At 44.7% G+C, this 25555-nt stretch overlaps 1 protein-coding gene across 2 annotated transcripts in view; it reads left to right on the forward strand.

Moving 5' to 3' along the window:
- VGLL4 (vestigial like family member 4) overlaps window positions 1-25555 on the forward strand; it is a 331581-nt gene that overhangs the window by 261082 nt on the left and 44944 nt on the right. For both annotated transcript variants that reach the window (XM_086938956.1, XM_086938955.1), the window contains one exon: window positions 2125-2314. In XM_086938956.1, the coding sequence (XP_086795082.1) occupies window positions 2125-2314 (190 nt within the window). The remainder of the gene's footprint in view (window positions 1-2124; window positions 2315-25555) is intronic.

Genomic DNA, 25555 nt, shown 5'->3' on the forward strand with positions numbered 1-25555 from the left:
AGTCATGGTCTAATATGGCATTGTGTGCTTTTTGTGACCTAAAAATGTTTTTTTACCGTAGCCATTTGTGTTTTTTTTTTTTTAGAAAAGGCAGCCCCAACAGCTTCCCCAGTGAAACAAAATTAAAAAGCCCAAGTAAAATATTATTTTTTTCTACATTTGTTAAACGAAATGACCCAAAGTTCCATTGCAATATCTTTTTGTTCACAATGTAATTTTTTTTAATGTTAACGTGTGGGAAAGTATTAGCTGTCATTTCCTGACTGATGGGGTAGTCCTTTATTTTGTTTAGGCGCGGCTTGGCATTAAATATTTGGAAGACTACTGACTTTGAGAAATTTCTTGGGGCATCAAATTACTGATACACAGGCATATCTCTCTTTTTGAGATATGCAGTCTAATTTATTTTTGTACAGGCTGACAGTAGAGGATATGTGATGCAGTCTTAACCTGAAGTTACATTCAAAGATGTTTAACTGATAATTATCCACTATTCAATAGAAACTGCTTCTGTGGTGACCTCCTGAAGGAGCACCACAACAATGAAATTGCAGGCCATGGCGTCCATCAAGATGTTTTGTTGATATCAACTTGCTCTCCGGGTTGCTTTGTGTGCCTTCAAGTCATTCTCAAATGACGTGTGTATGTGCGTACATGTGTGTGATTTTAGAATGGATCAGGCTATTCCAGCGGGCAAATTCCTGCTAGACCTGTGTGTTGGTTTAAGCATAAAATTATCCAAGATCTGATGCTACTAGAGAGCTTTTACATCCATCTGCGATTTCAAACTTCTGAAATAATTTGGTGCCAGAGGACCTAAACAGAACCTGCAGGAACATTTGTTTGAGAGTATGAGATTGAAGTTTATTTTATGTGAATGCTTAAGAAGAAAAGAAAGATATTCAATTTCTCTGCATCATAAGAGATCCGGGTTAGTCCAAAAAGTAAGTGAAAGCTTTTATACAAAGAGTATAACATTCCAGTTCTGCAGCTATTCTGGAACGGGTAGCACAAAACAGCAGGCCATCTTGAAGAGAGTTGATTTTGATGTCCTGCTGCTATGTTCCTGTGTTTCTGATTCTCGACTGGGTGGTGTAAGCTAACCCAGACTCATCACAGTACCCTCCTATTAGAGAGTGGTCCTTCTTTTTCTGTTTCTTTGGTCTGTGCAAATCATCTTTATGTTGTGCAAGACAAGGGTTCACCTTGATTTTGTGTGGAGGTTTCTCTTACAACAGTGTGCCTTTGTCACATGGCTTAAGAACGTTCCTCCCCTGGAGTGGAGAGGGTTTTATTGTTAATTGTAATCATTTGATTCGGAGAGTTAAGACCACCAGCCGTGAAACTGGAAGTGCTATACATTGCCCACTGCAGCATAACAGTGACGTATAACGGTGTTCTGGTTTTAGGTATTTTTATAGCAGCGCGTTTAGAGTTTGGGCTGTATCCTAATGTTAGACTCTGCTAGAGCTTGAGTGGTGGGATGGATGCCTGTGATTGGCCCAGTGCTATTGTAAGAGTGATATTTGCATAGTGATGCAGAGTAACTTTCCTTTGTAGTATGCAGGCCACAAACTTAAATGCTGATGTGTTTTGCGAAGTGGAGAGCAAGACGTGCATTTCATTAATGGGTGGATGGGTATGTCTGTCCTCCAGCTGCTTCTCCCCCCTCACCAGTGAGTGGGTGGTCGGATGGGTACACATGGTTGTGGAGGTGTTAATATGATGCAACTGGTAAAGCACGGTTACTCTGTGTGGGAGGAGTAGGCTGGAAAGTGGAATATTTACCAAACTGAGCACAGGATGTGTTCTTTGTGGGTAAAACAAGTATTCGACCAAATGAAAGTGTCAGCTGAAGCAGACCTCAATATTGCATTAAAAACACTTATCCATTTACAGAGAAGGCAGTAGTTTGTCTTCTGAAAGACCTGTTTATTTTCTAAGAAAAACAAATATATGTCGAACGCTAGCTTTCAGTAAGCTGTGTTGATTATTGTTTTAGAAAAAATGTTTCTTGCGTACAAGTCAATGCCTTGACTCATAGGCTGTGAAGTGGCTAGCTTATTTATTGATATCTATGAATTGCACGTGCTTCATAAAATAAAGGCGTTTATCTTTCTGTAGGTGAAGCAGCCCTTAGAAGTGACCCCAGAATGCAGTCGCACCCGGTATCCTCTCCCCTGTCAAACCATCGGACAGGACCTCCTCCCATCAGCCCGAGCAAGAGGAAATACAGCATGGACCAAGGGGACGATGAACCTGACTGTGAAAATGACCATGTCTCGAAGATGAGTCGAATGTTTCCCCCACACCTGTAAGTTTTATTTTGTCACTAAATTCATTGTCCGGTGAAAGCGAAAACAATTCTGACCTGCATCTGATCTTGGTACTTCCCAGTAGAAATTTCACTTTAAGTACTTTGCAAACTTGAATTTCGTTTCTGAATGACCCTTAAGAGATGGTCAAGACACACAATGGGCAGGCGGTCTCTCCCACCTCCATGTTTGTATTCATTCCTGATACGGTCCTCGTGCGACATTTTACTACATAGTCTTCAAACTCAATATTTACTCTTATTTCTGAAAATTGATTGTGACTAGTTGCGTTAAGGCACCAAATCATTTACTTTGTTGCTGCTGTTGTGTCTTAAACATTCGGAATCTTCATGAACAGACGCGCTCTTCCTGATTGGATTGCAAGATTTGTATCCCCAAATCCTCCTGAAATGTATGTTTTACTCACCTCCACTGAAATGGATTGCAGTTGCCGCAGATCTTCCAAAAATGGTGTTAACAGAAATGTTTGCGCAATGATAATGAGAACGAAAGATGTATTGTTGAATGAATAATTTAAGTAAATTAGTTAATAACTCTTCTGCATCATGAACTGAGTCCACAAAAGCAACACACAGCTAATTTTCTTCAGAAAAGGAAATATTACCAAAGCGGTGTTGGGGAAATGCTCACAATGACCCCATGGCTTTCCAGAGGTAAATCACATGCAAATGGTGAACAGTGCAGAAAGGAGCAAAATAAATCAAACAATCCTATGCAAAGGAACCAGTGCATAACATTGTAAACATAGGAGATCACCAGCTGATGTTAATAGAAACCCAGTCACGCACTGAGACTCCAATTGTGCTTCCACTCGTATAAAACGCGCCCCCTTAAAAAAAAGCTGAATTTTATTTGGAAATTCGAAAATTGCATTTGCATAAAAAAGATATTGCTCCAAATTTTCAAATGGTGAAAGTCTAACAAACGTATAAAAAACAGGTCTCATATTTTGAAGCTGCATTAGCATCTGGTAATGGGTAAACAGCAGAGCAGACAGCGTAGTTCGTGAGATGCACACAATAAGTCTTAGTGGGTTACAGTAAAAGGGATGCATGACCCACAACGTTTTTTGGCTGGAAATGTTTTCTACTTGTACCCTCCTCTTTTCCTTTTCATTTTCCTTTTAAATCTGAGGCAAGAACTTCCATTTGAAGCATGCACGTGTCCCTCGCATCCCATAAAAGGGCAGGTGATGGGCTTAAACTGCGCTCTGAAGCTTGCGCCATGTCACGCCGTTGGTCAGTCCTGAAAACAGGATGACTTTCTTGCAGAATAGGTCGAGAGTACTGAAAAGATAAAGATTATCCCCAGACTAGTCTCTTATTGGGCACTGGGGTTTTGTTTTAAGATGCCCTCACTCTGCTGCTGTTTTTTTTTAACTTATAAACGTTTGTTCTTTGTTTTATGCTTATTTTGTTAGTGTTGTGTCATTGTGTGCAGGCAGACTTTGACGTTTTAAGTGCTAAATTCCTGGGAGATTTGTATTATTTAACTAATGGTCATGTGGCCTGCATTTCTCTTTTTGAAGGCGGTGTGTGCTGCGGTGTTTATGTAGAATTTGCCCTCAAGGGGGCAGAGCTAGATTTTCCATTCTGATCCTGAGAAAGGGACTTGTCCCCGGGTGCTGTGTATGTGTAGACCAATTTTTTGTCTGTTGATCCATTGGCATACCAAGTGTACACATCCCATTCATTGCATGTCAGGTTTAAATATATCCGCACCCTAATTACTTCTACTCGCCCCTTCCATGTCAAAACCAAAATACGAACGCTTAAAAAAATGTCCAAGTGCATGGGAGACACCGAGCCACCGACAACTGGACAGGCTGCAGTTGTTGTCGGGCATGATTTATGTGGTCACACTCGAACCCTGGGAGTCCTCGGCGAAAGCCGGGCATGATATTTTCCACCCTGGCGTTAAAAAATAGAAAAGGCGTGGGGGCCGAAACGGCAATGATGTCATCCCCTGGACTTTTTATACCCGGCGCATACCGCCATGATGGACGTGAAAGCGAGGCTCCGCGTGCCTGTCGTTCCAGCTTCCAGGATGTGCGCGCGGCGTTGCCCGGGCTCAGAGCTCGCGCGCCGCTCTGCTGCCTCAGCTCCTGCAGCTCTGCGCATACCTCGCATTCCACCCGGCTTTGGTCTGTTTTGCACGGTCAGACGATAGCAGCCGTGTTATTTATCCTCAAATAAATCACTCGGGTGTTAGTCAGAGACTGGGCCTCCAGTCTGCCGGCCTGGCATTTATGACAAATTGGGAGTCGAAGCCTAAGCAGAACAAACAAAAGCTCGGAATCAGCAGAATGCCGCTTTATATAGCTCCCAGCAATCTGTTCGACTTCTTGGTGAGAGTGCAGCAGGTACCACGGGGTCGGCAACCTGTTACTCGTGCTCATTAAGATGAGAGCAGAATCCGTTGGCTTTTACGGTTTTATTTTTATTTTCTGTCTTAAACAGCGGGATAGCTGGGAAAGCAAACTACTGCCCTTTCTAAATTCACGCTTTGGCGCGAGGACAAACGCTGCTGGCTTCGATGTCAGTTATTCCATTTCATAAACGGTGCCAGATTTAAAAACGATGGCTGTCGAGCTGCCAAATTTATGCACAGCCTCCATTAGCTGCAGCCCCAAGTTACTGTGGAAAATACAAACTCATTACGTTGCTCTGTGCATCTTAGTGCACCAGGTTGTAACAGCAGCGAAACCGTGACGTCTTTGCATCTGCTTTTGTGCAGATACGGGTTTTAGTTTTTAATGTTGTGCATTACCTTCAACAGGTGGGTTGTTTTTTGGCAAGTGAATGCTGGTTCAGTCATTGACCTTTGCTGCCCGACCTGTTGTTTAAACTCTGCATGCTTCTGTTCATTTGCTGTGGAGTGGAACTCATTCTTTGATAATTTGCCAACATGTGGTGCATGAAATGGCCTGAGCTATTACATAAAATTAGGGCAGTGTATAGACAAGATCTCAAAACGCATTCAGTGGCCGAGATTTATGATTCATCTTTTAGTTGCTGACCGTGACTTAGAAGCATACTTTGCAATTCACTTACTATATATATATATATATATATATATATTTTTTTTTTTTTAGGAATGGGCATCTACTATCTTGGAGAGGTAAATTTAAAGAAAATAAAGCCAAATTGGCCGCCACGTCATGTCGTATGCACAGGTATATGTCATTAGATTGGGGCTACTGCAACATCATTACTCAAATTTATGCATATATGATGATGAATATGCATGTACGTGTGTGCATCATCAGCCCTTGGACTTGTAAACCGACCATTTTTTTTCTGGGGAGGAAAGGGTGGACTAGTCATCCCTTTGTGTCCACCAGTCTTTCGCTTTCACTGGCCTTGTTGTGTTTCATTGTCTTACATACCTGAAATCCTAAGATGCTCGAAGGATGTAGACTGTCTTGCATGCTATGCCATTCTATATTGTGAACATAATTTCCAAGAAGCAAAGAGATTTGTATAAGGGTCAACATATGTGAGCTTGTGCCTTGTAAATAGCAATGTCACAGAATTTGCCTGCACTTTATTACCCAGGCATGTGAGAGAGCGGATGAGTCTGATCTGAACAGCCTCCATGCCCTCATGAGTCATTACAGTAGCCTCAGGGATTGACACCAGCGCACTGATAACCACTCTTCGTGTACACTTTATGAGCTTTATCACATATTACAATTAATTATTCTACCACAGACTTGTGACATCCTTACGCAAATGTCATGTACCTCACAATCCTGCACATGCGTCTCACTTTCTTATAAAACATGAGTCTGACGTCTTCTGATACAATGTTCATGACAATCGGACCATGTGCAGGTCTGGATTGTTGCCAGACGACTCAAGTGGCAGCTTTCAAAGCTATTGCCTAGTGCAAAAATCTATATCTGCTCAGGTTTGTATTCCAAAGCAAGGTCACCTTCAAAACCACCATCTGTCAACAAACCATCCACGGGAGAGCCCTAGAATACGTTATTTACAAAATACAACACTACATGCTTTTCTGCTCTCTGCTCAAACCTTAGCAGACCTCTAGGTCTTATGAATGTCTCCATCTCCAAAGGGCATAAGCATCGTGCAGTCCATGGACCCTGGCTACGGAATGCAAGACTCGCTCTTTATGAATTTTCCTTTTTATCCAATATTCGAGCCAAAGGCTCCTTGACATAGTTGAGTTTTTCACCCAACTGAACAGATGCATTCGGAAGTTACCACAAATGTTTTTTCCCCCTAATTCGTGAAGCTGACTTTGCCTACTGGTGATAGCTCGTTGACTACACTTGCTGTATTGGTAAAGTGCTAAAATGTCATCACTCTACTCAAAGGCTGTCAAATTGTTGAAGTCTGTCAACAAATGCAAGGTTGCAGATAGCTGAAATATCAGATGCATTGAGGATTCCCACTGCCATGTGTGTTGTCTGTCTGAGGTGTTTGGAAGTTGTTCTCCTGCTGTGCCTCAAAAAAAGAACAGAGAAGCAGGGGAATTTTCTTGATTGAAGAGACAGACCACAGAGCCAACCCACTGTTTGCACATATGTCCGAATTTTAAATGTGTCTGTAAAGTTCAATGGTCGGTGTTTCACCTGAAAAATTGAGGCAGAGCAAACCTGCAGAAATGTAACACATGGAAAAAGCCCTATAGATACCTGGACTTGAAGATTTGCATTGCAGAATTTCGTGCGTGCAAGCACCAAAATCGACTTGGGCCATTTTCGGGTCTGCATTCTTCATTTTAGGTTTGTTTTTTATCGCATCCGATTAAAACCCTCCCCTCCCCAACCCTTCTCACTCCAAATAACTGACTAATATCCACCACTCAAATTACTTTCATATTTCACCATACTAGTTCACAGCTAATCCTTTATGGGTTTCTTGAATAGCATGGTACTCGCCCGTAAAAAGCGCTTCAACACCCAATCAGGGGTAAGAAGCGCTATATAAATACAAACCTTTTTTCCTCTTCTATCCTTCCGAATCCAAATAACAGACTAACACATTCACCGCTTAAAATTTACTTGCATGTTTCACTATACTAATTCAACAGTAATCCTCTATAGGTCCTGGAGTAGCGTGCTACATGACGAAAAAGCGCTTTGACGCCTCGTATGGGGTAGTAAGCGCTATACAAAGGCAATTACAACACACTTAATCAAGGCCTAGAATGTTTACTATGTGGTATTTGAGAATATCTGACCAGTACTTAACCGCATCGCTGCTGCGGCGATTTTTGCGCTGTGCGGCAATTTTAAAATTACCGCAATACATGACGAGCTCAGCTCGTCATCAGCACACGCCACCCGTGGGTGATGACGGGCTGAGCTCGTCATCAGCATCGAAGGGGTTAACAAAAGGAGTAAAGAGATATCCGTGATTTTGCAAGTAGGTTAAATAAAAACAACATTGTTTGGACGGCTGCAACGTAAACGTCCACTTTGAAAAGCAAACTCTGGACAGAATAGTAGAGAAACGGATACTGTGCACACGCTGATGAAGTAAGTGGTCCTGACGTCAGGACTCGATAAATAGGAGCAAAAAGTCCCTTCAGGTTGAAAAGAAGGTCAAACACACAGGTTTATGAAGGTGAAGAAGATTTATAACTCAATTGTTGGTCAGTACTAATAATAATAGCCAGCCGACACGTGTTTCGCCACACCGTGAAGGAGATGTCACTCATCAGGGCTGATAATGTTTGAAAGTATTCAAAAGCGTGGTGGCGTTTCTAAATAAATTGCCGGCCACGTGCTTCTAATGAAAGGAATAGGTCAAAAGGTACCCTGCTCCTAGTTGCGGGATCGGTGAATAAGGACGGGTGCGTCCAGAATTCAAACCGGGACCTAGGAAAGGAAAAGGCGCACCGGTCAGTGCGAGCAGGAAGCGTTCGTGGTCCGGCGCTAGGGTGACCAACTGGCATTGGTGCAAATTCAGGACGGTGAGTGTAAAAATTCAGGACAAAGGGTCTAAATTCAGGACACAAATTCAGGACAGGAGGGCAAAATTCAGGACAAAACTTTAGGACAATTGGATAAGTTTTACAGACACATCAGAGGTCGCGCAATAGTATATAAGTAAGCCCAGCCATATCCAAACATTCAACCAGTTGCAAACTTAGCCATCATGTATCCTTCCATCTATCATTTCACTCATCCATCCCTTCATTCATCCTTTCACTCATCAATCCATTATCCATCCATCCACCCTTTCACCCTATACATCTGTACACTCATCCATCCACTCCTCTACCCATCCACCCATTCACTCATCCATTCAGCCATTTACCCTTTCACCCATCCAGCCATCCTTTCACTTATTCATCCATCCACCCAGTCACTCATCCTTCCACCCATCCACCCTTTCAGTTATCCATCCATCCTTTCAGTCATCCATCCATCCTCCCTTTCTCTCTCCATTGACCCTTTCACTTAGCAATCCGTCCTTCCATCCATCCATCTATCCATCCACCCTCCCATCCATCCACTCATCCACTCAGCCACTCATGAATCCATCCATTGACCCTATCACTCATCCATCCTTCCTCTCATCCATTTATCCTTTCACTCCTTCACTCATCTATTCATCCTTTTGTCCATCTACCCTTCCTTTCACTCACTCATCCATCCTTACATCCACCCTTTCACTCGTCCGTTCATCCGTTCACCCTTGCACTTATCAATTCATCAACCCAACCATCATTTCACTCATCCATCCACCCTTTTACCCATCCAGCTACCCTTCCACCCATACATCCAGCTATTTACCTTTTCTCTCCTCCATCAAAGCAGAGACAGATCCACCACATGGGGGGACAGGAGCCATCACAGGCGTGGGGGGGGGGGGCAGGAGCCACCACATGGGGGGACAGGAGCCATCACTGGGGGGTGGGGGGGGGGGCAGGAGCTATCCCAGGAGGGGGAACAGGATCCACCAGGGTGGGCACCGGAGTGGGCATGCAGTATTCTAGTATCATGTTGGTCTCTTCCAGGGTGGGGTAGGGCTTTTCACCCACTCCTGGACAAGACAACGAGAAGACAGGCTCTCTTTCCAAAATGTTACTTTTGCCATCTCCAACTGTGATGTACAGTACTTAAAGGAGATACTCCGAGAGAACTGATTTAACTCATTGTCCTCCATACTTTGTTAATCAGTGTGGGTGCGATTGTGCCACTTCTTTATTTCATTACATTATAGACTGCATGTTTGCAGAACCGAGGTTTGTTGAAACCACGTGCTGTCTCGGTGTAATGGGGCCGGTTCTAGGATGTTTGGGGCCCTGGGATGTGTGAGGCCCCTCTAAATTGCAGAGACATGACGCATTCAGGGCTGTTTGCATCTGAATAGATGCCCCTGCTCCTGAAGCGGCAGCCCCTCCCTCTCAGTCACCTTCGAGCACCTCTTAACAGCTCATCAAGGGCTGGAGGTGTGAGGGTTGCCATCCCGCTGTGCATCTATAATGCTGCTAGGTATCCCAGCTTGCATCAGTCTGTTAAAAACCAGACCCCAACAGCATCAGAGTCAAGAAGGGAGGTGGGTGGTTAAAATTACGGACAAATGGCGTCCGTTAAAGAATCTTTCACGGACAACGGACAGACGGCTGAAATTACGGACTGTCCGTGAAATTTACGGACGGTTGGTCACCCTAGGTCCGGGTAGTGGAGCCAACGCTGGTACTGAAACAGAATAGTGCAAGGTGTCCTCGAGAGCATGCGATGACGCACCTGTCATCTCAGCACTCACTTGAGAGAGAAACACGTAGCAGTTCCCCAAAGTGCAAGCATGCCTCCACTCTCTTCACTGCAAACCGAGATTTGCAAAGAGGCCAAAAATAGCCGTGATCAGATTATCAATTGGGAGAACAGCCGGCTTATTTAACGCAGCCAGCCGGGGAGAAACTCTGACAGTAACCTTTTGAACAGATGATTTAATGTCGAATAGAAGGCGTGTTTGCAGAATCCGTTTATACTTTGTAAGCACAGCAGACGTAAATCACATTTGTAAGCCTCGAAAGTAAGCCGGCTGTATCTTCTGTGGTTCGTCGAGCCTCGCAGATAACGGAGGTGGGCGGCCTCTCCCCCACAAGCCCGCTCCTGAGACTGGTGCCGCTCACCACCCTATCTGCTTTTCAGAGGAAGGAGAACAGAACATTGGCGGCGTGAACATTCAAAGATTAAATACTTTTTTTCGGAAGGGAAACTGTGCCAAGCTGTATTTTCTTTATAATACTGCAAGGCAAAGGGGCTGTCTCTGCCAGTAATGCTTCCGGATGGCAGACCACTTACCGGAGAAGCAATTAACCAGCACCTCAGCAGACTGCTTTGAAGTCTGAAAATAGAGGGAAAGCTTTTTTTTTCCCCCCCAAAAAAGAAAGGAAAGTCAGTAAAAAGAAAAGGGCTCTCCCACCAGTATCGTGAAATAGTTCTTGATAAAAGTGCACATTTAAGACCTGGAAGGTTATCAAATTGTTGCACGTTAATGGAATACATTTGTAGAATGTTGAAGGGACTTTATCATATTTTTAACACAATCATTGCAAGATCTCTTTACTTCAGTTAATCTGTAAATAAATGCTTGCCCTTTTATTAACATTTTTCTGAATATTTGTGCTCAGCAAAGTAAACAGCAGGCCAGTGCTGCTTTTGACCATGGGTCCGCATGTAAAGGGCAGGAGGACCGGCAGCGGATTCAGGGCTGTACTTTGAGTATCACTGCGCTAGACCCATTCAGAAAACTGATTCAGGCCTCAGACAGTGCTCCACTATCTAGATATTACCAAAAACAGAAAAATCAACAATTCATACATATGTGCAAGGAGGCATCTATGGATGCAGTCAAAACTCTGGTTAGTAGATGAAATAAATGAATTGAGGACTTAGTGTATAGTAAAAAATAAAATAATTTCTTAGGTCCGGGTGTTGACAGCGCATCTTTAAAACATACATAATTGCTAGCATTATAAGCAGAGTGGGCTTTAAGTCTACCCCTTTCAGTCATTGGATTTCTTCAGCCAGCCTCTTTCAGCCGTTGGCTTGAAAGATTGTCCATCATGTCTTGGCTTAGCCCAGTGGAGTATGTGTCTTTCACTTGATGCAAGTAGCTGTTTGAGTGTATCCTCCCGCCTCCACTGAAATGCCTGCATTGCGCTGGATGAGGGACTACTTTACAACTTTAGCCATCCCTGTCCTTTTCTGCGACTCTCTTCTGTGTGCATTGCTCTAATGTGCTAACACTGCCTGCCAGACCCATTGGGTTACCAATGCTTGTTGAGTTTCGCCCACAAGACAGTGCAAACAGTCAGGTTGGAAAATACTTATTGTGGGCTTACAGCCGACTCATTGCTTATCGGAGGTTACCTTTGCCATTCACATTTGCTTGCTTTTATTCAATTGATTTCCACGTCCATCTTGTTGCTTTCTCGCTTGTTTGCTTCTCTTTCCGCCCTTTGTGTTTCTGTCCTGCTCACCCTGGCAGTCTTTTATTTTCCATGACCAAACAGGACGTCGAATTGCTGCCAGGTCCTCCTCTCCACCTTGAGAAAAAACCACTTTGATGCTATTTCTGTTTAATTTGTATATTTTTTAATTTACCTTCTCAGACCTCTCACGCTCTTGTTCAAAATGACACCGTGGCTGCCTTACAGCATCAATAAATGTCTCAGACAAAACCAATGACGTATTGGCTTTGGCAATGCTTGGTCTTATGTAGCACTTCATGCAGATATTCTGCCATTTCTAAACACTGGAAAGAATAGGTGTTAGAGTTACCCTATTTAAAGGTACTCCGTTTACTGACTCGTGAGGGTGGCAATGCTGTCCGCCTTCTCAGGGTTCAAATTCATGACCTCGGATCAATGCATGGGTAGGTGTTGAGCTTTTCCTCACTTCGCCATCTTGCTAACTTATAGTAATTGTTTAAAGAGGAATTGCCTGCAAGCAACTGCTAAACAAGCCCAATATTACAACACGAACAATAAACTGAATAAAATATACATTGTAGGGAACAGTGGAAAAGAAGTATGCCCTTCTACGATTGCTGCGCCCTCTTAACGTTGCCCTTCTTCAATCAGAAATACCGCACAATAAGTACACAGGCTATAGCTTTGAGGGATGGAGGCATTCTCTGAGAAATGCACAGCTTGTGTAATTAAAATCTTTGTATGATCCAATTCGGCTTTGCTTCAGATGGGAAATGACATCATTCCATCAGTTTTAAACCTCCATGCTGAAATTTGACCTTTCTGGATCTAATTTGGGTCCTTGGCTGGCAGCCCATGGTAAGAGGAGAATGCCGGTCATGAAAGATCGTTCTAAAATAGGTGACAAGTGGTTTAATCTGTTTAAGGGTGTGTAATTTACATATGACATGTTTGACAAATGCAATGGCATAGAGTTTCATGGATGTTAAATGGACAATGTCGACACCCCAAGTTCTCTCCTAAAGACCTTTCGCATTGAAAGGCATGGAAAGCAAGCAATAGCATAGGGGTAGTAACTTTGTTTCGACAAAATGCATTTGTGTGGGGTATCATTTATCCACACTTGCAACATAATCGAGCAGTCGCCATTCCAAATGCAACTCTTCCATTTCTACCTTTCTCCATCTAGAACAGCATTTTCAATAAAAAAATGTTTTTGCTTTTACATAGGTACTGCAGGGTCTCCTTACAACAGAGCAGGGCCTGGAAAAATAATTCATTTTTTCCCTAAGCTCTTGTTCAATCTTCCTATGGCCTAAATACATATATTGAGGAGATAGCACCATGGACCCTTTAAGTGTGATAAAAGAGTCATGTTTGAGCCATTTCTTACTAGTCAAGCACATGTTCTCTCGACACTTGCAAAGGTCTTGTACTTCACGATGACACTGAAAAGAAACAAAAAGCCTCTAGAATGGTCAGGGCTAAAAGGCTAATGCGCATATCCACCACTCCCAGTTCCAAAGACTAGTTTCAGGTGTTAGAGACCTGGGAGGATTGTCTACCCCTATCCTGCAGGGTTGCTAGATCCCGCTCTCAAGAAAGGGGATAGGCACCACAAAAATAAAACATCTAGCAAAGTCAGTAGGCCTGGCGCTGGCAAACTAATGAGATTATTTTTTATGCTTCTTATTACAACCGCATACAATAAAAAAGAAAAAAAAATAGAAAACCTTTCACTGCCAACATGTGGTGGCCATGTGCTTTCAATAATTTTTTTATTTAGAAATTACCCCTGCATATTATTGTAATAGGACTGAATGTGCTTCCTAGCAGGCACATATACATATCATGACAATAGAGCCCTGGTTTAGTTTTAATGCAGGTCACAAGTAAATAAGATACTTATTCGCACAAATAAAAGTTAGTGTTGGCTTTGATTTGCTGAAACCAGAAGAGGTAGTTGAAAAACAAGCCTGATTAAAAAATAAATGCACATTTAAGAATGAAACGAAAAACGATTTGGCAAAGTATTGGCTCACCGCTCTGGTGCTGAAGTACACTTCTTTTAGGCCGCTGTGAACTAAATCCGCCGCATGGTTTAATGCTGTACTAAGGAAGGCTAAGACTGTTTGTAAGCGACTTAAAAGAAGATGGAGAAATGGTTACCTGCTAGCCCCGGAGAAGGTATATAAATCTAGCCTTAAGAGGTACCATGCCTTGATGAGGAAAACCTGCTCCGCCTACTACACAGAGCGGATTGATAAGGCGGATTGTTTCGCCAAAGAACTGTTCTTGGTATATAAGTTATCCTCAATGGCCTCTATTGGGAAACCTGAGGCTGGCACTACAGAATCGTGTAATCAGATAGCAGAATTCTTTTCCAACAAAGTGAAGGATATTTACTCTACCTTCCCGAAGGAGGCTAGGGTTTGTTCCGGTAGTGAGGAGACACCTATGGGTGGGTTAACGGAAAAAGAATGCCTGAAGTCGTTCATGGTGCCAGATGAGGATCTGCTGCTTAAAGTAGCTAGGGGTGTGAAATCTGGCTCACCTAAAGACCTCACTCCAGCTAAAATCCTGAGAGGAAATATTGATGCCTTAGCACCTTATATTAGATACCTGTTAGAGCTGTCATTTGGAACTGGCAAAGTGCCGATAGCCTGGAAAGAAGCAGTGGTTCTTCCACTAAAGAAAAAGCCATAGGTTAGTATGGACCAGCTTAGTAATCTGCAGCCCATATCTCTCCTTCCTTACTTTGCTAAAATAACTGAAAAGTTGGTTAATCAGCAACTGGCAGCTCACACTGAAACTCACAGGCTCTTACATCCATCTCAAGCGGGTTTCCGTGCCTGCCACTCTACGGAGTCTGCCTTGCTCTTCTCCACAGAGGCCTTACGTAGACATGTGGATGAGGGTCAGACCGCGGCACTGATTCTCCTTGATCTCAGTGCCGCGTTTGACACTGTGGCGCATCACACCTTGCTGCAGTGTCTGAGGAAGGGTGGAGTGGTAGGGAAGACATCGGACTGGCTAGAATCTTTTCTCCACAAGCGTAGTTTTCGTGTCGAGCAAGGGTCCCATAGGTCTAATGCTATCAACCTGGATCAAGGGGTTCCTCAAGGCTCTAGGCTGAGCCCTACCCTTTTTAATCTTTATGTGGCGCCTGTGGTGCTAATAACTGAGCAATATGGAGTGGAAGTGGTGACTTATGCAGATGATACGCAGCTGGTTGTGGCGTTGACACAGCCAGATGAGCGCGCAGCCAGCAATTTTGCATCTTGTCTCCAAGACCTGGCTGGCTGGATGGCCGATAATTGTCTCAGACTGAATGGCGATAAAACAGAGGTGCTGATTGTGGGCAAGTCTCCGTTAGTCTGGACATCGGCCTGGTGGCCCCAGTCATTGGGTCTTTTACCGGTACCCAAGGATCAAGTTAAAAATCTTGGAATCTGGATCAATTCTAAATTCTCTTATGTATATCACACCAAACATGTGGCCGGAACTTGCTTCGGCATTGTGCGTAGTCTTAGAAAGACACTTGTTCTGCTCCCTGTTACAGCTAGGAAAGCCCTGGTCCATGCCTTGGTTACTTCCAGGCTGGACTATGGGAATGTTCTTTATTTGGGAGCTTATGTGAAGTGTCTTCAGAGCTACAACATATTCAGAATGCTGCCGCTCACTTGGTGTTGATGCTACCCAAGAGAGCCGCCTCAAAAAAAGCCTTGGAATCGCAGCATTGGCTGCCCATTAGGGAGCGTGTCCTGTTTAACGCCCTCTACGCCAGCCATAGGATTGCGCAGGGGAAAGGTCCTCGCTTCCTGCGCAATTTGCTTACATCGTACGGTTCAACTCGGCTGCTGCGATCGCAAGGGGCTGGCATGATGCAGGTTCCCAAAATGAGAAGGGCCAGAATGGGAGGTAGATCCTTCCGTCTTTTGGCTGCCCGTCGCTGGAATGCCCTACCCCTTAGGCTCCGTTTGGAAACCTCTTAGGTGGTTTTCCGCTAAGAATTAAAAACCTATCTATTCCCTAGGGACATGTTCAATTGGGGCGGGCTTGGGGAGGCTGTAACAGTGGAGTGCCGGGGGCCAATGACTAGCGCGAGGACACACTGGCTAGTGTAACCAGGCGCTGTATAAGCTCAGGATTATTATTCATGACTGCCTATCAGACTACAAGAAACTCAACACCACTTCAATCATTTTCACTGTAGGGCAGGCAACCCTTAATGTTGCTGTACAGTGTATGTGCTCACCTATATTTAACATTTCATAAATGTTCAGTAGGTTTCGATAGTTGGAGTAAAAATGGCTGAACAAACTTAAAGTTACGTCAAACAAGTATTACAGAAAAAATGCACGGACCAATTCCTATTCTTTAGAAAGGATGGATGTAACCTCAAGATTACATTTAGATGATAAAAATAAATGCAACATTTACCACAATGTTCAATCCGAAATTTGCAAATTGATGAGTACATTGTGATCAATATATCCATAACTCGCACGCCCTGTACGAATTTTCTATTTCTTCTAGCACAAAATTATGCCAAATGTGGTTTTGCAAATTAAAGGTCCTTCTAAGTACATTTATCTCCTAGCCTGCTCACGAGAAATAAGTTTCAGACATCTTCACACTAACAAAATAATGTCACCTACGGTTCTAAGAGCGACACAACCTTCGGCCAGACAGGACTTCATTGCTTGCTTCGATTGCAACACAACCTAGTACTTGGAAGAATGCGAAAAGCAAAAGATCTCTTACAGTTGCATGAGGTTAGTTTTAGCAAGCTGTTGCGAGAGTGCTGGCTTACTTACAGTTTTACAGCCAGGTCCCAGCTGTGCTCTTCTCTAGGCTCCCTTGGTTAGTACCAACACCCTTGTTCCTGGTTGCTAACCTCATGGGCCGCTAATACTATGTATGGCACAAACTCGAATCTGAAGACGAGAAGGCGGGCCTAAATCAGCCATGCAACTATTGACCTTAACAGGGGTCTTGTTAATTATAGTTTCTGTGTCAGTGTTTCATGAGTTGTAGGTTGTTAGTGTGCCTCCAGACCAGAGGGCAGATCATGCCCCTAGAGCAAATTAGAAATTGGCATATCAGCTGATATTTCACTCATTTTAGAAGATGGAAGACGTATACACTATAGAGTGAATTAGCACACCTATGCCAAAAGCTTCAGTACTTTATTCATAATCTTAAGGGGAAGCAACTCCAAAACACGCACTATTCACCAGGATGCGACTGATGTTTGTTCTGTATGCTGTTCCAGAATTAATAATAAATCTAAGGGTCGGTAAGCCTAAAGACTAGTTAAGCAGATAACAAATCAAAATGTATATCCCTCTTACATCGCATGTGAATAAATGGTTCAACCAATCCGTGTATGACCCATCAATAAGTAAATTGTACTTCGTTTTTTGTTTCCCTCATCCCCATAACATTCATTTTTTGTTAGTTCCTCTTTTTATAGTTGTTGTAAATTACAAGTTTGCCTAACGCTGTCTGCATTACTGTAGGGGTTATTCGTATCTTGAGTGGCAAAGGCATAGTGCCCAACCTCGGAGGGCAGGAATCCACTTTCTACAGTATGCCAGGGATGTAGGGATGGATACTGGATACCAGAGGTGTGAGAACACACCTCTCCAGCTAAGAAGTGCTATCCAGCCTGGCCTCACTAGACCATGGAAAGGAGCCTTACCGTGGCCAACAGACCTGATATGAACTCTCTATTTTACTAACTAGGCAAAGCAGGAATCGCTCTCAGGGCATCGTAAACCTCCCTTGAACTCTTAAAAACAGAAAAGGGATCCTACCGTTTCACTACAGATGCTAAAAAGGGATTCACTGTCATAAGTTGGCAACAGACGCAAGCAGCAAATATTGCTACAATGCTCTGAAGTGCCAAGCGACTCAATATCATTCACTGTTAGAATTCATTTAAGCAGGCTTTAACCTTTGCCCTAAAGGGCAGTAGGAAGGATAGTGGGCATTGGATACAGGCATTTGGTTTCCTGACTGGGATAGGCACTGTACACGAGGCCAGTATTTTCTGGTGTAAGTGAAGACTTGGCATGAAAGATCAAAGGGTAAGAGTTTAGAACACATGACCGAGCCATTCTTTGAAGTGCATGAAGACCAAAGCAGTGCTTGAAATTGGGTCATGGAGAGGAACCGGCCGGAAAGTACTGCGAATGTTAGGGTCATGGTGGAGACCAATTCACTTGGTCAAATTGAGACCCGGAAATGGGCAGATAAGATTTGAGACTTTAAAGCTGCAAGCCTCACACTTGGGGCATGCCACCGATATGGATCAGCCCATTTATTTTTTGGTTTACCCTGCTCGCATGATGCAGGTGCGAGCACCTGGATTCGTCTTGTCAGGCAGACAGAACTGGTGCGCTTCCTGTTTGAAGCTCAGCAAAGCTTACTAGATATTGGAAAAATGGTTCTTTCACTTAAGTTTTTGACTTCCTAAACCTTCCCAGAAGTTAGCTACTTGTCCTTAATAGGGAACAGGCTAAAATAGAAAAAATGCTTCCAAAATCGAATTGCAAGATTGGATTTCTGAAGGGAAAATAGCAGCACTTTTGATGAAACAAATAGTTGGGACAGCCGGCCATAAAACGCCTTCAGACAATGCTGCTAAGTGTACAGCCTGTCGCCATGTCTTTCTTTTTTTTTTTGTTTCAAAACTGCAACCACGAAGAATTGATCATAGCATGCAAGAGTTACTCTTGTGATAATACATCATGTGATCTAAAGATTATTTGCCATACAACAGAATACCACTAACAACTTGGGCATACTGGGAGCCAGGCGGGCAACTAGAGCCAAAATTCTGGCCGGGGTGTTCGAAAAATATTTTGGCGTGGGGCTAATTCTTCCAGCCATAGGCAGAGTGGCTCTAAGAAGGGGTGAAAATAGAACAAAAGCCTCATTAACAAGTAAATGGTCTTTTTTAACCCCTTCCCTGCGGTGATAATTTCACTGCGGTGCGGGGATTGAATAAGGGGGCATAACCCCTTGTGTGCTCAGGATGGCCCCCCCGGCCCCTACGTCACGCTGGGCGTATGCGCAGGGCTGTGCTGGGGAATCGGCGGCGTTTGGACTGCCACCGGTCGTCCAGAGCACTCGCCCAGCGTGACGAAGAACGTCCGGGGGCCATTCTGAGCATGCAACGGGTTCAAGACCTGTGAAGTACTCGGGTGCAGCTGCAATTAGATGGTCCCCGGCCCTCGAAGCTGTTTCAGCCCAGGCTGACACACACACAACAGGGGCGGGAGGCTGAAGCCCGGGAGCCCAATGGTTGTTGTGCGCCTGCTGAGAGCAGTTCTCCAAGAGCAACTGCCGGCCAGTGCCAAACTCCCCACCACTACTCACACTGGTGCAGAGACTAGAGGAGATAGCCAGAAATTCAACTTTCCCCCCAGACCAACCTCCTCTCCCAGCCTTTGGCAACATCCTATACCTTGAATCCCCATTGTAGAACATGGACAGAGCACACAGTGAAACACATTCGGTCCAAAATAATTCCCTGCAAATAAATTGGCCCTTCACACATCATACAGAGTCTAGTGGGAGGGAAAACACCTAGGTCAGGGTGGAAGTGGAGGAAAAAATTAGGATATAAGTTAAGAGTGTTTTAATAGCTACCTGTCCTATCATTGCACCACTGTCAAGGGTAGCCTTAGCTCCCAAATCGGTCCTGTGTCAGCCCCCAAATATTACAGACGCGACAGGAAAGAGCTGGAAGCATATGTCGAGAAAGTAAAAGCTGTCCACGGTTAATCCCTTTTACCCACCCACCACCTGAGTCCACAGTAATCATTGTGGCATTTGGTTATTCAATGCAAGGGTAAAGCATTTATGAGTACTCTTTTACGTACTCTTTAATGCCTCTGGGAATCAGCGCAAAGCGTCCAAAACCCCATTAGAAGAAGTGCAAAGAGGGCACCGCCATTTCTGTTTTAGGAACTGCATATGACTATTCCCAACTTATTCCTATTTTAGTTGTTTGTGTTCCAGTTTTACACAGACTTGCCAGAATAGGTCCAAAAAAAAAAGTAAAATACCACAGGAGTACTGGTTCAGTTACTCCAAAATGCCTTTGAGAATGACTGCCAATGTTTTGAATGGCTCTTGCACTTAAACTTTTGCTTTACAAACCTTCTACGGAGGCCCGAGTCACGTCTGGTTCATGTGACTCTAAAGCTATGAATACAGTGCCAAGCTATTCTTGTTTCTATTTTTATGCATTGTGAAATTACTTCTTTTGCACTATAACTTGATGCACGGCCAGGTAGAGCTCATTAAATATAATGTATAGGAAACGTGCACTGTACTGACTGGTAGTGGTTATGACTGTTCAGTTTCTGAGACCTGTTGGACGCTGGATGTATATGGCTAACATATGGCTGATGCTGTCGTGGAATGTATTTTTCACTGGAATGCTATGCTTTTCTGTAGTAAGACTTTGTAGGAGGGCTTGCGTAGTCTTGTGAATGTGATTAAGTGGTTGAGTAGGATTTCATCTGGAAATCTTCTGTTGTCCACTCTGTCAAACCAGTCTAATGACACCATTGTGAGGGGTTTCTCGACTCCGTAGTGTGATCGAAGCTGGCATGGTGTAGTACTCTCAACGACATGTGGACACAGAGTGCCTTGAAGATATTTGTACTTATTACTCATAACATTATACATTAGACGTGCCAAACAGCAATGCTATTAAAGGGTAAATGTTTACATTTCTAAAGCAGGTTACAGTCTTGTAGGGTAGCAGCTGTAGCACGCCAGCAGAAACCTTTCTAGCAAGTGGGATTAAATGATACCGTGGCCTCATTGAACCTTCCATTCAAAAGCTGGCATTGTTGAATGCAGAAGTAATGTTTTTAATCAAGGACAGGTGACTGATCTATTACAAGAGAAACCTGGAAGCTTGACTGGTAAGTTAACTTACATGTCGTCACTTACCCTTTTTTTTTTTGATTTAGAGAAGTGAGGGACATATATATAATATATATGATCAAATCCAGCAACCACAGTCACGTTGCCAAACACCCAGTGCACTCGCGGGCGTCATTTAAACATAATGCTTTAATCACAGGCCATAAGCACTGACAGACGCAGTGTCCTTGAAAAAGGTGTTGTGCCAAAACACGTAAACATTATGTTTAAATTCCGCCAGCGAGTGCACTCTGTGTTTGGCAAGGTGACTGTGGTTGCCGGAGTTGATAGTTTTGAAGCGGCTCACCACCGCGGGAGTGGCACCCGAGACGTGAGGTGCAGCGGAAGCTGAAATCCACTTAAATATATATATATATATATATCTATATATATATCCATCCTGCTGTGTCTGGTAGGTGAGACCAAAAAATGATCAAATTTGCTCCAAGTTGTCACTCCATCCTTTATTTTCCTGGAAAAAAGGCCTCCTCACATTAGCCATTTGCTGCAAAGAACACAGTGTTGCGTCTAAAGGACTGAAGATGAATAATAAAAGTTGTGGGGTCAAGAGGGTAGATATGAAAGAGCTGCTTGAAGTGATGGCACATGTGAGGGTGAGAGGTAACTATCTTAATTTAGTGTGTAAGATATTGAAGAAAGAAAAAAATTGCAGCTATGGCAAGGGATCATGAGAATGTGCTTGAATTCTTGGTAAGGAAAATGTGAGAAGTGCCCCATATAAATACTAAGGCCAAACATTTAAGTGCCCTGGAGTTTCAAAACTAGAAAGTTATTGCTGCTGAGAGATCATTACCAATGAAGTTGATACACTTGGAAGTATGTACCTACAAGTAAATGAAAATGACCACCAGCATGGATGTTTCCTAATGTGGCTCCTGCTGCTCAAGATCAAATTTGATATAAATTCCTCTCTCTTCCCATCTCCCACCCCTAATTCACGCAGGGCTGGCTTTCCCCAGCCAGGAAGCTACGGGGGATCAGCAGAATTTAGAGTGTGACCCGTTTCCGGATACAACCATCCCAACAACCTTGGTTGTCCCTCAGCTGGCTGACTGGGTATGTGACTAAGAAGGGGACTGAGGCAGAGCTTTGATCTCTGGACCTGGAGACGCAGGTTCTGTGGTCCTGGGCAGTGGGGCCACTCCTATGGTTTGCAGCTGCCTCCTCTATGGCCTTCAAATGTGTGCTTACCTTATTTCAGTGGCTGAGTCTTCAGCTGTCCCTCAGCTGGACTCAGGCTGCATCCAGAGACCATGCCGACTGTAGTACTTTAGTCCGTAAAATCCGCCTTCTCTCTTGATGCCCAGAAGCTCAATGGCTTCAAGAGATGCTGCTTACATCGATCATCATAAAAATCAAATGGTTGTTGAATAAGGTTATCTGCACATTCACCTAATGAAGGAGTGTCCACACTGCATCCTGCCTTTCAGCCAACTGCACACGTTTTACGATGTCTCACTCCGATCTCCTCTTACTCTCTAAACACCTAATTAAATCCGTAAAAACTCCTTTAAAATATTCTGTGCTCCGAATTTATCCAGATTTGCTACATAGAACTTCAAGCACACAATCTTGAATTCCTGGAAACACTGATCTCTGGCCATCATCACTCCAGGGACCCTCAACACTGATCTACATGTCCTCTGCTCTGTGACAGCATAAATCTCACTCAGAAAATAATTCAGTGTCAACATTTCCATCTCCATTTTTAGGTTTCGCCTGTCGAAAGCTGCGCACTGCGCAGCTTTTCCCGCAGTCGAAATCTTATGTCTACATTATGTGTGTGTTGTCCCGCCCCTCTGTTCCATTGGCTAGCTCCATAAATGGAGGCTAGCCATTGGAACAGAGATCTGTCCGTCAATGCCGGAGCAGATTTGTGGGCGTTCCCGAGAATTTTAGGCTTTTGCCCACGTCATGCGGCGGTGGGCAGGTATTTTTTATTTTTTTTGCCAAGGTTTGCTTTGTTTCATTCCTCCGAAGATGGCGCCGGGGCCCGTCGACTTCTCGCATCTACTGGTACGTTGCAGAGCGTTAGGTCTGTCAGAGCAGCTTGTAATGTTAATGCATCTTCACCCCGTGCAGTGTCGGTGATATGTGACTGTAGGGTCGTGAGCCAGCCTCTCGTTGATTACTCATACTTAGGAGGCTTCAGAATGCCCGTTCTCATTGCTCGCGAGGCCGTGTTTACAACTAAGCGGGGACAGCCTGTGACCCGTGAGTCAGGAAGGAAATGTTTAGGCCACGCATCATGTGGGGTGGGAGCGCGCGGTGGCCCGCGAGGTGAGACAGGCTCTCTAAAAATATTATGATATAGCGGCCGAGGGTGAGGAGTGTCAGCCTGGGCAGTTATTGGACCAGCCAAGCCCGGCGTCTAAGAAAAAAAAAACATGACCGTGTCGAAGTCAGACGGGGACCTCTCTCTCTTTACGGAGGCACCATCCATCAGCCTGCAGATACGGAGGGGCAGTCAGCTAGCACCCACAGGAGTGCGGCCTGCAGGGGACGGCGGGCACCCCCGAGACCGAGGAGGGTGCCCTGGAGGGCTGGCACCGGGAGCTGCTGCTCTTCCGCCGCTTGCTGCTCACCGCCGTCTGTCTGAGGAAGTGCAAGAAGGCCGCTGGCCGCCACTGTGCCCTTCTGCAGACAGCAGTCGGCGGGACCCGTCTCCTGCTGGAGCCCGGAGCAGCTGGTGGGAAACGTCGCCCTGTAGTTGCAGTAGCGGTCCCGGTGAGTTGCGCACCTCCGCTCTCGCTCTGACACCTTCAGGTAATGTTCTCGCTATATAAAATCGCATTAAATAAATAAAGTCTGTTCCTCGACTGAATGTTGGATTAGAAATGGCTGTTTTGTTAATAGCGAGTTCTAGCGACCGATGAGGAATAGCGACTGGTCAACCAAACCAAACTGAGTGTTGAACTCACTAGGGTGGGGGTCAGTGAGTGGAAATTTGCACACCCATCTCTTCATGAGGTCAGAGGTGTATCAGATTACTGAGCTATTTCTTTGGACTTTAAAATGCGTAATCTGCAAGCTACTCAGATCTCGGCAGCAGATGCACGAACCCAATTATCTATCCAACTCAGAATATATGTCGTGCGGAGTGCACACTGGCCTTTGCAGTTGGTTCTCAAACGACAAATTTATTTTAGAGAAATTAAAACGTGTGCGCAGCGGTTTCCACACAGCCATCTCAATCACATGTTGTAATGATGTTATGCCCAGGGTCAAATTGCAGGTTGCACACATTTCAGCAGTGATCCCAATACACTTCTTAGCTGTCTTGCTGATATGAGAACCTACTGCCTGCACATTGCAGTTAGATATCTGCGGCAAGCTCTCACCCCCCCCTGGCTATTCTAATTCTACTTACGGATCACTAGAACATTCAGCGAGCTCGTGCCTGAAGTTAATCTTTTGAGAATTTAGCTCCGCCAGCACCAGGCCTCTTGGGATAGTCTACGGGCATCGGGAACACAACGGGCTCCCCAATGGCAAACCCTTTCACCTGGAAAGGCCGCTGTGACAGGTTTCACCTTTGGGTGGGGGATGAGGGGGAGGGTTGTATAAAACCCAGATTAGTATTTTTTAAATCTGCACTAAAAGGTGCTACGTGTTGCTATGTTGTGATACGTTTTTGGCATTCCTATGGCGCGCAGTTTGAGAGTAGGGGCTCCAGGTGCTTTACCCTGGAAGGTTTTGTGCTGTGCATCCGTCTGGTTAATGTTCCCTTGCATTAGGCCAGGCTGGTGTTTGGCGTGGTGCTTCTGGTGTGGCTCTCGGTTTCGCACAGCTGGCTTGTTCACGGAGCTGCAGTGTGTGATGTTGGTGTTGGGAAGGTGTGGCCCTGGGCTTTGCTGGTTGTGTAGACACACCCCACACCGGTGAGATGTCTGTCCCGGGCAGGTGGCGGTACTCTAGGTGCACTGCTGGTGTCTGCGTGCGGTGGATGAGGTGTGTTACACGTGTGTGTGGTTCTGTGTCTTTGAGATAGATGTGTGTGGTGTTGTGCCTAATGAGTTGTTTGTGTTTGTGAGTCACTTGCCTCCACAGCGGTTGCTGAGGTGGGCGTGCCTTAATGACGTGTTGAATTTATATTGAATAAGATTCAGAATGTTCTGTCAAGAATTGTTCTCTGGCTTTAAGTTATAGAGAGAAAGAGTGTGTCACGTTGTTTTTCTGTGTTGCTTAATTTAGTGAAGGACTTCTCAAATGTTCCTATAGAATTGTGCTTGGTATGCCGCGTGCTGGCTAGTGTGTGTGGAGCTCTGTCTGTGTGTGTGGAGCTCTGTCTGTGTGTGTGGAGGTCTGTCTGTGTGTGTGTGGGGAGCTCTGTCTGTGTGTGTGTGTGTGTGTGTGGCTCTGTCTCTGTGGCTCTGTGTGTGTGTGTGTGTGTGTGGCTCTGTCTGTGTGTGTGTGTGGCTCTGTCTGTGTGTGCATGTGTGGCTCTGTCTGTGTGTGTGTGTGTGTCTCTGTGTGTGTGTGTGTGTGGCTCTGTGGGTGCAAATGCAATAGGTCTCGCATTTGCGAGAGATTAAGCTATTGGGATTGTAAATGACAATGCCATTGTGTGTGTGTGGCTCTGGGTGTTTGTGTGTGGCTCTGGGTGTTTGTGTGTGGCTCTGGGTGTGTGTGTGTGTTGCTCTGGGTGTTTGTGTGTCGCTCTGGGTGCGTGTGTGTGTGGCTCTGGGTGCGTGTGTGTGTTGCTCTGGGTGCGTGTGTGTGTTGCTCTGGGTGTGTGTGTGTTGCTCTGGGTGTGTGTTGCTCTGGGTGCGTGTGTGTGTTGCTCTGGGTGTGTGTGTGTGTGTTGCTCTGGGTGTGTGTGT

This window comes from Lissotriton vulgaris, chromosome 9 (assembly GCF_964263255.1).
Source record: "Lissotriton vulgaris chromosome 9, aLisVul1.2, whole genome shotgun sequence".
Classification (NCBI taxonomy): domain Eukaryota; kingdom Metazoa; phylum Chordata; class Amphibia; order Caudata; family Salamandridae; genus Lissotriton; species Lissotriton vulgaris.